We start from the raw sequence: 15,706 nt of genomic DNA, 5'->3' as shown, positions 1-15,706 counted from the left end.
AACTTGCCCATCAAAAATAAAAAGAGGGGCTTATAAATATGCATATATCCCTTCAAAAACGCGGAGGGGAAAAGATTTGTGGAAAGAAGCTAATGCATCATTTGTCTATGAGGACTCTGATAGTGAGATAGAAGTGGCTTCACCATCAAAACAAAAGAGGCATCACCATATTGAAGATCATACACTGGTGGAATACGACCAAGAGGTTCATGGTGATTTTTGGAAGGGAGGCTTGCATGGTATGAAAAGAAAAACAAAAGTGAGTTCATTGAATTTTGAAGTCTCGAGTTTTTTAAAAAAATCATGTACAGACCCAAAATGATTTCCTTCGAGATTACTTGCCTTGGCGCTCCGAATATCTTTCAGTGTTATTGGAGTTAGAGCAGCTGGTCAACAATTGGAAATGCAAAGATTGTGGAGAAGGAGAGGGGTTGATCCGGTGTTTGTCTTGCTCAGGAACACATGCTTGGTGTCCTTCTTGTGTTGTTAAAGCTCATCAACACAACCCCTTCCACAACCTTCAACTCTGGAATGGCAGGTTCTACGAGACTACTACCTTGCAGGCTCAAGGGTATATAATGTATCTTGGCCATGGGGGGGGGAACCATGCTCCAATATCTCACATCAGCCAGACCCATCTCCCTGGGAAGATCTTGGGGCCATGGAAGATGTGTTTGCACAGGAGGAGGGGGATACAATTAATGACACGCAGTCAGGAGTATCTAACCTGGTCATTGTGCACTCTACTGGTGTTTACTCACACAGTTATCATGGTGCCAGTGTCCTGGAGCTGAGAAGGCCTGGCATCTCCATCTCATGAAAGCAAGATTATTTCCTACCAGTATCACTCGCCCTCAATCTGCTTTCACATTTGATGTCCTGGATAACTTCCTCATAGACGTTTTGGAGTGCAAGACTTCAGCCATGAGTTTCTATCAAAAGCTCCGTCAGTTCATGAACAATGCATTCCCTGATAAAATACCAGTGAGTAATTTTATATGATTGTGTGCCTTGCTGTCATGAATGTTACCAACTGCATCTAAATTTCGATTATCGAACCCTAAGTCACCTTATCCGATAAGATTAGATTAGATAGATCCCTGATAAGATAAGATGGATAACCAATTAACGATCACTATCTTTACATCATATCTATACTATATCAACGTCATCCATCTTATTCGTAACCCTAGACAACCGAACTCATCACATCCTTAGAAGTCCTACGATTAGGCAAACGGGTTACATCATAAGCATCTCCATGCCTCTATGATCAAACCATAACTGAGAGTACTTTACGAGCTATCTCTCAAAGGGGCATCACCTCTTCACATCGCAAACCTTCACATCTTCACACATGACATGTTAAGAGTTACCTCTGTCATTCACCGAACCCCTTACATTAGAACCTGTTGCACAGTCACAGTTAAACCCTGAACCCCTATCACAGAAGTACCGCTCATAGAGAAGCATACTCATTACCGAAAACCCTGGAGAACCCTTAGATCCGATCGTACCCGATACATCTCCAGATCCAGATCCTATCTAGATCCTTCGATCTAGATCATCAGATCCTATCTCTAATCGAGATCCTTAATTACCGCTCGAGACTTCTTGTCACAGAACTCTCTCACACCCTTCTTAATCTCCGTATACCCTGAATAGAAGCAGTCCCTGAGAACCCTGCTTAATTACCGATACCCTTGGCCCTATGAACCCTTATCCTTTCCCCTTTCTCCTTTCTTGTAGTTGATTGGTTGATAAGACGCCCTATACCCTAGGTGCAATGTTATGACCGTATATAGTTATATCACATACCTTTCATACTCAGATAGCTCCGCCCCAATAGTAGTATATAGACTAGGTCGTAGTCAGTAGTACTCCTTAGACTTAACCTCCTCGTTTCTACGTTATCGTAGGGCCTAGACGTTCCCTCTCAAATCCATCTTGCTTTATCCTCTTTGACTGAGTCCTGTGGTGTGATCTAGACTCCAGACACCTACTAGTTAGGTTAAGGGACGCTGGTCATAACACTTGCTGATAGGACAAAAAGGACCATTACCATGAACTTATGCGAGTGTCACATATATGGTGGGATTTGGTTAATAGAAAAAGGTTTGGGTTTGGACATGACACCAAACAACCCCCTGGTCCAGGGGATTTAGCCCTTTATTGCCCAGCATGTCTACAACCTGGAATCAACTTGCCAACGTCTTGGAGATATGACTATGAAGAGTAAGTTGACTCGTAACTATTGCAGTAGTATGTCACTCATTATTGGTCTGTGGTAGGTGGTTAGTTATGCAAAGATATGTGGTCGATGGAACTTTCACAGCACAACATATGAAAATGAAAATTCCAGAAGACGATGTTTCTCTAGCAGATGGAAAGGGATACATGGTAACAGAGGGACCTTATCAAGCTCACATCCATGATTCTGTAGAAGAGAGAGAGGCGAGTGACGATTTTGGATGACCGGTTCCTCCTGACTTATAATATTTTTGAAGAAATCCACTTGCAGCAATCAGCTGGCAGTGAATGAAGCAGACATCCAAAGAAGCAACCTAAGAGCTACAGGGGTTGGGGCAACAGCATGTGCTAGGCATAGATGCTTTGTTCCTCATGCAGTGGTAGACTGTTAGGTACCGTGCTGGCTCAAGAGGCAGAGGGGTTGGGGCTTGGCTTCAGCTCTTGCGCTATGCCTGTAGCCGAGTATGTGCCCCAAATTTGGAGCGGGTCCGACATTGTCTGACAAGAGGACGAATGGACCGCTTTGGACCGCTTTGAGGGTCGGGAAGTAAGAGCCACTAGCAGTGGGCCAACTAGGAGTGGAGTGGAGAAGATGGGGGTTGATGCGGAGGGTGGATAGGGGCAGTGGGAATGTTTGGCAGAGGCAGAGAAGGCGGGGAATGATGCAGAGGGACAAGGGAGAATATTGGATAGGGGTGGAGTATATGGAAAAGACTTAGAGCACGGCTCTAAGTCGGAGCGGGGGATTGGAGGGTCGGAGGTGATGACAAGTTGAGACTTGTGTCCAGAGGGGGCAAGGTCCTACTGATCCTTGTTAGTGGCAATTTAAACCCTATAAATTGATGGGCAATTCAGCATTCTTGATGACGCTGGTTGAAGTACATACTTTTCTGGATAGTTGGCTGAGTATGTAAAGATTCAGGGAAAGACCCTCCATAACACACTGTCGGCACATTTCAAAATGATGCCGTGGTGGGTTCCTCATCTCAATGTTAGTATGATCCTTCCCTGACTCATGGGGGTACTGAGAATATGTGGGAAAGTTGGACTCGGAAGCATAGTATAACCCATGTGCCATGGACATCAGCCTGAGGAGCTTGCAAGGGGCAATGGGTTTCAGACTTGGACGGTCCCTCACATGCCAGACTGCTGGGATTCTCTGAGAATGATAATACTAAATTAGCAGAAGTTTGAAACAGCCTCAAAAGGTTGCCCACCAATGACACACTCGCCACAGGGTTTGGGAGTAGATTCAAAAGAGCTGCCTCTTTTGTGCAATCTTGTCTCTTCTGACTTGCAAGGGTTCTGGATCTCTTATGGAAATAACAAGCTGCGCGATGTCTACCAAGTCCTCAATTGTCTGTCTTCCTTTCCCAAGAGCAACCTGGAGCCTCACAAGACACCATTACTAGAAAAAAAATAAGAAAAAGCCAGCCCAAATAGTTTTGGAAAAGCGCATGGTAGCACTCTAGCCTGAGCAACATAGGACAACCATGACAAGTGATTAGTTAGCGCTCAGGTAGTACTACCATGGTAGCAGAGCATAAAGTTAGAACTAGTACGTGACCATGACTACTATATTGTAGCAGCGCAAGTGCCAATCCCTGACTCTGCAAGAAGACAGACAAGATATGATTTGCAGATATTTGTAAGACAACAATGTAGGTCATTTATACAGTTTCAAGCCAAGACAAAGAAGTCACCAAGAAAAACAATCACAGGAACCTACTTGACCATAGTATACTTGAGCTCATCCTCATCAAGCGCATCGGTAAAAGAACCTTTTTAGTGGGCGACTGCCCAGTCACCTCGTCCATGGCCTTTCTTTTTCCCTTCCTATCCTTGAGTGAGTCCACAAAAATGGGCTGAGTGTACTTAGTGCAAGGGAGAAGTTGCATGTGCTGCAGCATGATCTGGTACCCTCTTTGAGTTTGGTCTTGTAGTCGCCAACATGGATGTGAACACCATGCTCATCTTGGATGTCAGGGCTCTGAACCTTTGTGCCACGTAGATCATACATGTTGCCGAGTCTTAGGGTTAAAACCTTAGGACAAAATCTCCGGCTCTACCTTAGGGTAGTCTAACTCTGTCCTGCTTCTACTCCAGACTTGTCCATAGTAGCCTTTCTCTATTCGTTCCTAGCCTTCCAGAGTTCTGCCGAACTCCCCCTATGTCTGACCTCTGGACTTCCTGGACTTCTGTCGGACTTCCCTCTGCCCCTCGGAAATTAAGGGCACGTACTCAGGTAAGGGACGCAGTGCATGAGCTGAAGCCAAAGCCCTTTGAGTTGTCTTTCCCTTGAGCACGACCTTAACACGTGTTCAACAAGGCAGAATATCGACCTCTTGAATCTTTGAGGTCACAAATGCACCCTGCTAGCATTTATATGGTCAGGATGTCATGGCTCGAAACATAAAACATACCATTAGACTTCTTGCCTCCAGTTTTGCCAAGGGCCTGACTGTATTTTTTGGCATTTGCCCTCGCCTTGCCTACAATCACGAGAGCGGGTTATAACCATGCCAAAGCAGAAATAATGACAGACTCACTTGGACTCATCAGACCTGCGCATTCTGTTTTGAGATTTTACATCAGCTGGATGGGGTGTAGTAACTGAATTTGACTCACTAAAAGCCTCAGCGTGAGACATTCAGGGAGTTGTTGCCATTTGCAGATCCGGTACATCTTTGAATACAGCACCAGCTGTGATGACATCACTGTACTTATTGTCTTCCTTGTAGGTGTGCCAAAATGGCACATTTGAAGGGATTGTGCCAGCATCCAATGCTATATTAGTGAATCAATAAATTTACATGCAGGTGAAGGACATAGTAAACAGCAGCACTTCGGAAAACACAAAGGATGAGATTTAAGCAAAGACTTCAACCATGTGCAAAAACGCAAGATTAAATTGTGGATAATAGAGTGGAAAACAAAGTGGACAAAGAGGAGAGTGAAGTCAGAGAGGTATTGCATTCCAGAGCCTTGTGTGCCATGAGGCAACAAGGCCTCAAGTGGCTTGCTGATTTCTTTCGCTGCCCAGTCAAATTTCACACCCTATCTCTCTGCATCATTTTCTGATATTGTTGCTCCACGTCTGGAGTTATTGGATCAAGAAAACACTCAAGCCCCTTCCACACTCATGGAATTGTTATATATCTAGACCAGTCGGCCAGAGTATTGGTGCACCTTGTACAACACAACCCTCATGTACTGCTGAAGATTCTCGACTGTCTTGTCATGGCCAACATCAAGCCAGCAGTGATCAACAGAGTATTCGACATTGTAGAGCACCTGCTGCTGTATTCTGCAGATGACAGTCAATTCCTGGATTTACTCATTCAGCCACATATATCGCAGTTGCTCAAGAACCTCACAACTTTGGTTGAACGCATGAAGGCTGATGCAGTGCTTTCAAGTCCAATCACTCAGTGCCAAATCAGCATACTTTTGGAGGTCGCTTGTTACACTGGAGATTCTACGCAGGCCTTGAGTCTACTCAGCCTTCTCTTCCCTTTGCTATGCTAGTCTAGCAGAATCATATCTGAGAAAGTCAAAGTCAAGCTTCTCAGCACCTTTGGTCTTATATTCCCTCTACTCACTGAGCTGTTAAATTCCTCCTCCATTGAATTCTCCAAAGTGTATGAGCTTCTTTCACAGCTCTTTATGTTGCTTCGCTTCACCACTTCTCAACTCGCCCTCGCTTCAGCTTGCGAGCCTGCTCAAATCACTCAACACCTGCTTGTCGAAGCGAATCGATGAACCTAACTTCAACTGTTGGTCAACTGCATTCACGCTGCTCAATGAGCAGAAGTATGCTGCGCTATCATGTCGTGAATGGCTTCCTGTCCTTTCAAATGCACTTTATTTTGTGCAGGACACCGACAAGCTGGCCATCCACAATAACACCACTTTCACATCAGACACTTCATTGACCTTACATGCAACCCATCAAATTCAGAATTTGAAGCGCTTCTCATGTGAACTGCCCTTCTGGCATTGAAAAATGCCTTGAAATCCAAGCATGAGCTTGTCTGTGCGGAGTTGCTTGGTGTCATCGCATATGCTGTGTCAAAATGCAACAGAATTTCTTTCCTACAGGAGATGTGTCCGGCTCTGGCAAGTATACTATGAGAGTGTGAAGCTGTGCAGGTCAAAGAGAAAGATCTGCTCTTCCTGATCTAAATTTGTTTCACCCCATCTCAAGGACCCCAATAGCCAGTGCACTGTTTTTGTGTTACTAAGAGCTATTGTAGCACAACGACTGATTGTACCTGAGCTCTATGATGTTATGGCTGACGTCTCTGCTATCTTGATCATGTCACAAGCAGCACAAATTCGTGAATCTGCTCAGTCCCTTCTTCTTCAGTTTCTTCTCCACTATCCTCAAGGCTCTGGAAGACTGTAGACCACACTCAGTTTCTTTGCCTGAAATCTTTTGTATGAACATGCGTCAGGATGTTCAAGTGTCCTTAAGCTCTTAGGTGCACTTGTGAACAAGTTTGACTCTACATTTCTCACAAAGCATGGAGAGATGATTTTTGTTGCATCTTGTTGAGGTGTTGCACTGTAATGGTGTGTTTTTACACTTGAACTAAATTGAGAGGATGACTGAAGTCATAGAGATGGCAGCCAAGTAAGCAGACATTGACATCTTCACTGTCCACATCACATCAGGTGCATTCATGTGTGTTGCACGTCGAATCGATCTGACGCTTCCCCAGCACCTTGTATGTCATAGATCTTGTCCATTTCTGCCAGGTATGTGAGTTACTTCTGTGACAATCCCTTATTGATGGACTTTAGATGGCTGCGGGTGTACATTGACTCTTCACCGTGTCTGAGGAGTTTTGGTGACATTTTTGTTTCCGGATATCCCCCATGGACAATACCAGATGCTTTGGTAAGATCCTGACCTCTAATTATCTGTTCAATATTCTCAATTACCTACTGTAGCAGATCAGATGGATGTAGGCAAGGTAAAATCGCTGGCATTTCTTATAAATTAGGCTCTAATAGCAGTGTGTAGTCTCTGCAAATGATTGCCTTCAATGCTCATTTACAGAACCTCAGTCATTACCAACCTTTGCCAATTGTCTGCTCCTCAAGCATTCCTCATCATGACATGACAATTGGATAAAGGGAGTCTGGCTTGCTGGTTTTCTACGTGCACCCCTCTTCCTTTTAACATAGCTGAACCATCTTTCAGATACCCTGGTTTGCATGTATCATGGCACTCTAGCTGAATGTCCTGATCTTTGTTGGACTATAATGTGAGCCCAGATGCTTCAGAACTGACTGATGATGATGTCACAATGAGGTGGCAATGCGCTCGAAAGGGACAGAGCATATTTTGATTATCTGGACACATTCCAGGAATAGTTCATGATTGTTGTTCTCACAGTCTCAGTGCTTTGGCTCATGGCACATTTAGGCTCAACCTCGGAACCATGCAATCTTGCCTCTTTCATGAGCAATCATTTCAACACCCCTTCCTCCTTTGATGGCTCAAGGCGGACATGGAAGGCCTTCTCCCACCGAAGGAATATATCCTATATACACTGCCCAGCATGGGTCAACACGACTTGTATGACAAATATCTTGGATGGGTCGTTATGGAGCTTCCTCCTTGGAATCTCCAGATACACAACAGTAGAGAAGGTCAAGAAGATTGACATAGATGCACTGATGAATGATGCTTAGGAAGTAAAATGAAACAAAATGACATTGATGGTGACGAGTATTTCAAGATCTTCTAGGATGGTAGAGTGGCCAAGGTCGAGGGATGCAAAGGAACATGTCACTGAGCTGGCAAAATAGCACCAGCAACTTGCAAGCCGTCAGTGATATTGAGATTTTGCTGCCTTCTGTTTAACTGACCATGGAAATTAGGAACACTATTATGCAGCTATGCAGCAAACAGAAAGATGGTCCTCGATCGTCTGCTAGAAGAACTATTCTGCAGGAAACACAAAGTCTTGCTGTTCAGTCAATCGACAACCATGTTGGACGTCCTCAAGGTCTGTCCATCTTTTTTGTTTGCTTCATCATACTCAAACTCTGGTCCATATTGCATGAAGGTTCCATTTCAGGTAAGTAAGTAACAAAGAGAAAGAGTGAGTAGTAAGCATTGTGCTAAGAATCAGATCTAGAATAACTAATCCAGACTCCATGGAAGTTGGTGGGTTCAACAACCCTATCCATACATTAGTACTATGGTCAGGAACAAGTCAAATGTGGACTGAAACTGGATGGAAGAGATGGCAAGCTGTTTCAGCCTCGTGTTTTCAAGATGTGACACATACTTTGTTCACGGGTGTGTGGCATTCGCATACCTGTGGGATTGATCCCAGGACTGATCACTGCCATGTCTTTTAGCTGCTGCATCACAAATTTACAATGCCAGTTCTCTCATTGTCTATACAAACTCGGAAAAATCTTATGCATCATCTCAGAGGTCTGACAACCATTCCAATCATTCTCAGAAGTCCAACAACAATTCCCATCGTTCATCTCAGAGGAATGATAGCCATTCCATTTGCTTGAAACAATTGCATAATTCCACAGGCTCCCTTCAGAAGAGCCAAGGATGAAGCCCACAAGCATGCCAGTATCACACATGGCAGACATTAAAACATGTGATGCCTCTGCAGTGTAGATCTTCCATGAGTTGTTGGAGATGTATCAGGTAAGCTCTTAGTATGCGACTTTGAAAGCTTTATCTCATTCTATCAGAATTGTGGTGTTGTGCTCTTCATACCTCACCTTTGGGACATGCCTGTGTAACATACCAGGGTCACATTATCATGTACGTTCTGGGTTCTTCATGGACCAGCTCGTATTTATTTTTTACAGGTTTGGAGGAACAGATGGTCAATACCATTACAATGATACATGGCCGTATGACACTAATACAAGAACCTGGATGGAGCTGCAATGTATTGAATTTATTCCCTCGCCATGAGAAGGCTATGCAGCTGCTGTCATTGACGATGTCATTTACATATTTGGTGGCCAGGGTGTAGATGGCAAGGACCTTGGCGATTTGACAGCATTCAAAATGTCAGGTATGTGATTTGATGTATGAGTGGCATCAGTGGTTCTGAGTTTGTCACATACAGACCAGAGGTGGTACATGTTCCAAAACATGGGTCCAGCACCTAGTGGCTGTTCAGGACATGCTATGGCATCCATGGGAACCAGAGTTTTTGCCCTTGGCAGAGAGTCTTTCACACAAACCAAGGGCGATGACCATGGAATTATTCATGTTCTTGACACCAGTACATGGTCGTTCTTCTGCACCAATGTGTTGACATATTACTCAGAGCATATCAAATACCCTGATTCAAACAAAGGACCATTGACCAACAAGTCTGATCGAAAGTCATCTGCAACACCAACTCCCCCAGGGAGCGCTCTGCCTAATGGTTCCTGTGCCATGTCTCCAACAGGTGCTTCTCAGGACGCAGATGAACATTTGACTGTGCTACCACTACACCATCTGCTTTAACTTCTGGAGCAGAACTGGCTCCACTTGGTACTGTTTCGATACAGCATAATAGGCTTTCCATTGCTGGGCTTGAACACCATCCCTGAGGTCACAGTAGGCAAGCACTGTTTGAAATCACAGGTCATGCTAATATTAATGCCCAAAATAGGGCATCTTCCAAGCGACATATATTATATCATTATTTGGTGTTCTCCTAAATAGGTACTTGCTTACAGGCCTGACCAGCATATAAGATGCAAGCTGGTTAGCTCTCAGACCCTTCATCTCATATCTTCTCCTCTGAGTCGTCCCTCCAACCATTTTCTCCCTTCTCATCTTTCCCTGCCTCCATGTCCAATGCTGAGGGCAGTGCATTACCCATCAATGAACAGGCTGAGGGCAGCCACAATCAAGTGGAAATATCTGGACAGGCTTGACAGAGATGGAGAATCACACAGCTGGAGGAGAAGCTAGTGGCTCTCAAATCTAGGTGTGCCCCTAAAGAAAGGTATGATCACTGTTGTAGGTGTTGAGTTTGGTTTCTCATTATAATCTAGGCAGATGAACTATTATGTGGCTCAAGGAAGAGCAATTAGGTGTGTTGTTGCTCGATTTGATAGCCTTGAGGATCTAGTTGCTGAAAATGACCGGAGGTATGACACTGAAGAGGATGTAGAAACTACCATCAAGTAAGTCTTTCCCTGTGTTTGTGAATGCTACTCATGGTTTTGTGTAGTCAAGATTGGTTGCAGGTAGGCTACATCACGTTCACGCATACCATGCGGTGGTTTCACAAGAAGGCTATGGAGCTGGAGTATGAAGAATACGCACAAATTTTAAAGATGGTTGATTTCCACAATGTCAATGGTTGCCTTGGTTTTGCTGAACTGTTTTTTCAGCTTCAGCAAGGGGCTGACACTGCTTGAGGGGATGATACCTCCAAACTGAAGGCTCTTGTTTCTGAGTGGGTCAACCATGAATTCAAGCCCAATCCCCTGGTTGATTCAGATGACAAGCATTCCTGTGGGTTCATCAATGATGCGTGCAGTAGATTACTTTGTCCTTCAGAACTTGATTGGAATAATCCAGCGTAAGTGGTGCACTCAGAATCCTGAGAAGAATTACTCACATGTCACCAGTGTAAAGGCAGGCATTTGAGATCACACAGATGGCTACATTATGACCGACCTCTCCTTTCCAAAATTTATATATGAAAAGTACATGGCGAAACCCAATGATCTAGAGGAGGGGCTCTTCAAGGGTAAAATTCTTCTTCAGGTGTGTGACCCAGCAGTAGCCTAGAGTTGATCTCACCAGTTTTCCAGACCTACAAAGCGGTATTCACATCATCCTCCTCAGCTAAAGATGTTGAAGGTGATGGTGATGGGGCAGATATCATTCAAAACAACAGGTGTGCTAAGAAATCCTTCAATGCACTCAAGGTCAAGAAGCATGTAGCAAATATTATCAATATGGAGAAAGTCACCCCTCGGTCAATCACATACATAATTTGCCAAGTAAGTCATAGAATTGGTGAAATTGATGGTATCTGATGATCTAACTGACAGGTCTGATTTGTGCTCTCTTCAGTCACCTCCTGGCAGTCTGTCGATGGGGACTTTGACTATGTCCAATTATGGCAGACCATTGTGGACTTCTTCGAAAGGCTTCCTGGTCAAGAAGATCAGCACAGGGTAGACAGGCTCCTGGAGTGGTGGACTAGGTGCGTTATTGACTGTCCCAGCAAGCCTTAATTGAACTGGCCACTTAGGAAAGTTTTTGGAAGGAGTTGCTGTGACGACCTCAGCCAAACAGCAAAGGAAAACATGTCTGTAAATGTGCTTGCAAGGCAAAGGGCAGCACATGACGATGCTGCTTTCGACTCTCCATCATAGGACTTGGATGTACCTTACAGTTGTTCTTTATAGCAAGCAACCTGTAGCACACTTACCATTCATAATCTTTACTCTGATGTCATATGATGTTTTGAAATTGTTATGGGAAAGCCCGGCTTTCCAACAGTGCACTTGATAGGGTTGATCCCATGTCCACTTCATGGAGCACCGAGACAATGGAAGACTGAATGAAGGCTGTTGATCCAGAATGGCTGACTGAAGGATCAAAGCAGATACTAGAGTCATATATCACAAGTGAAGATCAAGTTAGAGTACATGGTCTAACTACTGTGGTATATATAGGTATCGTCCTGTGAGTTCAGGGGAGGTCAACCAGTCATGGAGTCACTGGTCCAACGGTAAGGGTCTAGGGTATAGTACCAGCACAGCGGTAGGTGTCCAGGTCAGAAAATGCTATCTGTCATGATAAGTGATAAGGCGATAAGTGATAGTAGCTACCGGTGTATTGGTAGAGGCGATAAGGAAGAAGTGTGCGGCTTCTATTGATCCCAGTCTAGGTTGGTTCCAGAGCTGTCCTGCTCCAACAGCTGTCATGCTGTGCCCTGCAGTTTAGTCACATGCTGGTGATGTCATCTGTCACATGTTGTGACACGGTTGTGATGGTGACATTTGGTGGAGACGATAGGGGTCTGAGGGTCCCTGTAACAGAAATCTGCTTCATGTGATGAGGATACATATGAAATGGAACTCCCGAGTAGATAGTTTCACGGTAATATTTCTTGAGACAGTGGTGTGAGTAGGCTGTCACCAATATATGACAGCACCAAACAGTAAGTTCCTTGTTAGATGGACGAGTTGTATCACTGAGATCTCAAAGGCACATATACAAAATCCCACTTTGGGGTGCACAAATACAGAATTGTGATGATGTGCCACACAACACACATTATCTGCTGGTCATGAGATGCTCACAGTTCAAGGTACAAGTTATATATCCCTCTCCTTGTGTTCGATACCCTGAGTCCATTGAGTAGACAATGACCTTTGTCATATCCATATTTTCTAGTTTCATGATAATAGGCCGTCACAAATAGATGCCAGTGCCAAACGGTAAGGTCATCATTGGATGGACAAGTTGTATCACTGAGATCTCAAAGGCACACATCCAGAATCCCCCTGTGGGGCACAAATAATACTAAATCATAGCATCTGTGACAAAACACATATTATGTCTATTGAACAGTGAGTGAGATAGCAAGGTAAGCCATTGCCCACCATTGTCAAAACTGGAGCTAAGTTACTATACTATAAAGATACAGCACTGGAGCCAAGCCACAACTTCTTGAGATGGAGGTGCAAAATAACCACACCTGCCAGTCATTAGATACTCACAGAAGGTTGGGTGAAGATTTGAAGCAGGATATAATTTGGCTGTCACTCGCTCGTGAACATGCTCCTGTTGCTGTGCAAAGGTAATGCTTCTTCACACGGATTCCAAAGTGCAATATATAATACGATCATTGCATACTCACCGAAGGTTTGGTGGCAACTGGAAGTAGGATATAGGTTGACTGTTGTTTGCTTGGTGAAAACGTGAATGCTTCTTCGCATGGAATCCCAACTGCAGTTTACAAGATGACAATTAGATATTTGAAGGAGATGGCATTGAAATTTCAAGTAGGACATGTGTTGATTGTCACTTGCTTTGGTGAGCACATTGTTGTTCTCTGGAAGGTGCTGGTGCTCAGGGTTACCCTAGGCATTAACCAGTAATTGACGAACATCCCTGCATTTCAAACAACTGGTATCAATATATAAGCAGAGTAAACAATTTTATCGCTTGCTCCATGAACACATCCTGGCTACTATGCAAAGGTAATGTTTCTTTGCATGGATGCCCAACTACAATACACAAAATGATTGTTAGATAACTGATGAAGATGGCATCAAATTTTCAAGTAGGACAGAAGTCATATCATCACTACTTGCTGATCACTAGTTCATTCTCTAGAAAGATACCAGGTTTCATGCTTAACTTCAACATTTTGGACCTTACTTCCTACATGGCAGTTGTGATTCATCCAGCTTGACCATCTGTGTTTGCTCCACCTTTCCTTGAAACTTGAGTTTGAGGGATGTGGGGGTCTTTTCCTGATCACAGACTTGTGTGGGGAAATCAGGAACTCTCTATGCCTCTATAGGGTCAAACATGGCATTGTGTTAAGGTCTTGCTCAAGGGAGAGGTCACTCAAAGGGCTTCGGCTTCAGCTCATGCGCTACGCCCCTTACCCGAGTACATGCCCTTAATTTCCGGGGGACAGAGGGGAAGTCCGACGGAAGTCCGGGGAATTCCGGAGGACAGAAGTTGGTGGAGTTCGGCGGAACTCCAGAAGACTTATGTGGGGATGGAGTAAGGCTACTACAGAAGTCCGGAGTAGAAACAGAACAGGGGTTAGACTACCCTAAGGTAGAGCCGGAGAAGTAGTCCTAAGGTTTAACCCCTAAGACTCGGAGGTGGACAAGAGGTGAGACTCAAGTCCGGAGATTGCAGGAATGAGCAGAACTAAGATGATATTCCAACTGAGGAGTTCCAGAGTATTACAGGGGTTTATATACTGTAGGGATCATGTAAGTAAATCAGTCAGCAAGGGTAAGGGCTATGTATGAAGCATGTGGAAAGTCTGTTACTAAGTGTAACAGATCAAAGCAGTGAAGTCAGAAATGAAGTAAGAATGGACGGATCAGTAAGCAAAGTAGAAAGGTGTACAACCGGTAACCGGAGAGCAGTGTTCTAAAAAGGAGATAGGTGTAAGTCCGGAGATGAAAGCGGAGCGCTGGGTGGAACAGGACAGAGAACCGGACTTTCATAGGGTAGAATCCAGAATTCCGGATCCGGAGGTATGGGATATAGTGTTGGAGAAAATAGGGGTAGTGTCAGAGGAGCGGAATAGAGTCGGGCAGAGGTAGCAGGGCTAGTCCTGCTGAAATGCACTTCATGCATTGTTGGAGAAGGAGGGATGGAGCGGATGGGGAAACAGGGGGTCGGACTAGTGATAGGGATGTTCACAGGTGGTATTGGAGGTGCTCGGATCTGGTATATGACACATTGTGACAATTGATAGCAGAGTTATGCAGATGCTTGTTATTATGTACTATATATTGACATATATGTCATTCTAATTTGTCCATCAGTTCACTGATGTAATGGTTCTTGGTAAAGGGAATGAGGCAAAGTCATAGCAGCGAGCAGGTGTTTTATAGGCTGAAACTTCCAGTGTGAACATACCTTGCTACTGAGATGCCCTAGTTGAGTATGGCTGACCCATACCACACTGCCAACACATGGGTTTTCAAATACGATCACATTTGGACTTCAGATGGTTGGTGAAAATGATGCGGTCGTGACGCACCTGCCATGGTTGTGACCTGGCATTGATGCAGTGCATGTCTCAAAAGCTTCCTAGCATCACATCATAACTTGGTCCTCACATCTGTTTACAATTCATTTACTGGGCAAGAGAAGTGACAGGCGTTTAACAATACCATTTGAACATTTGTGATGGAAACAGGCAAACATGATTGTCAAAGTGCTATGGGAATGGACAGGTATAGACTATGGACGCACAAAGCAGAGAAGATAGATCAGGCTATAATGTTAAAATTAAGCATAATGCTCGCTGGTAAGCAACACAAAGGTTTTGCAAGTTCATCTCTTAGGCTTCTGTCTCAGTGGTTATGCTTAACGCTGCAAACAGCTCATTTTGGCGATATTTGCCCAATCCAGGATGAAATATGTGGGGGTTGGCAGGGCTTGCTTTGTCCCCCTTGCTTCTTTGTGTTCCAGCAGATCTGTGCATCTAGATCATGGTTCTGGCTGTGCCCACATCAGGTCAGGATCTTGCAGTTGAAATACCACTAAGTCATTTGCACATTGTGAATGCAATACTGTTGAAGTTTGTCTCCTTTGATCAGTGACTAGCAAGAGGTCAATGTAATACATAGATACAGAAAAAAATGAAATTGGCATTTGTCACATGGCTCAACCAAGTCTGGTTCTCAATCAACATGAAGAAATATCACCTAGTAAGTCAGTTTGCAATTTGCGAGTGTG

The 15,706-nt window shown here is 44.2% G+C and overlaps 3 protein-coding genes across 3 annotated transcripts; all 3 read left to right on the top strand.

The window, feature by feature from the left end:
- Nucleotides 1-9,214: 9,214 nt before the first annotated feature.
- On the top strand, nucleotides 9,215-9,658 carry EDB91DRAFT_1005321 (uncharacterized protein; the record flags this gene model as incomplete). Its single annotated transcript, XM_041312307.1, has 3 exons — nucleotides 9,215-9,317; nucleotides 9,372-9,530; nucleotides 9,576-9,658. Coding segments are annotated over 3 exons (345 nt in total), but the record flags the coding sequence as incomplete, so codon positions are not given.
- A 431-nt stretch (nucleotides 9,659-10,089) lies between these two features.
- EDB91DRAFT_1256204 (uncharacterized protein) lies at nucleotides 10,090-10,897 on the top strand (the record flags this gene model as incomplete). The annotated part of the gene is made up of 6 exons (XM_041324123.1): nucleotides 10,090-10,152; nucleotides 10,198-10,247; nucleotides 10,297-10,428; nucleotides 10,476-10,615; nucleotides 10,667-10,829; nucleotides 10,879-10,897. The coding sequence occupies 6 exons, from the start codon at nucleotides 10,090-10,092 to the stop codon at nucleotides 10,895-10,897; spliced, it is 567 nt and encodes a 188-aa protein (XP_041169546.1).
- Nucleotides 10,898-10,960: 63 nt separating this feature from the next.
- EDB91DRAFT_1256203 (uncharacterized protein) lies at nucleotides 10,961-11,634 on the top strand (the record flags this gene model as incomplete). Its single annotated transcript, XM_041324122.1, has 4 exons — nucleotides 10,961-11,017; nucleotides 11,065-11,256; nucleotides 11,344-11,462; nucleotides 11,511-11,634. 4 exons carry the CDS (start codon nucleotides 10,961-10,963, stop codon nucleotides 11,632-11,634), a joined length of 492 nt encoding a protein of 163 aa, XP_041169545.1.
- Nucleotides 11,635-15,706: the final 4,072 nt, after the last annotated feature.

Source organism: Suillus paluster (genome assembly GCF_016628075.1).
Source record: "Suillus paluster strain FC165 chromosome Unknown EDB91scaffold_177, whole genome shotgun sequence".
NCBI lineage: Eukaryota > Fungi > Basidiomycota > Agaricomycetes > Boletales > Suillaceae > Suillus > Suillus paluster.
This window is presented reverse-complemented; position numbering and strand designations above follow the sequence as displayed.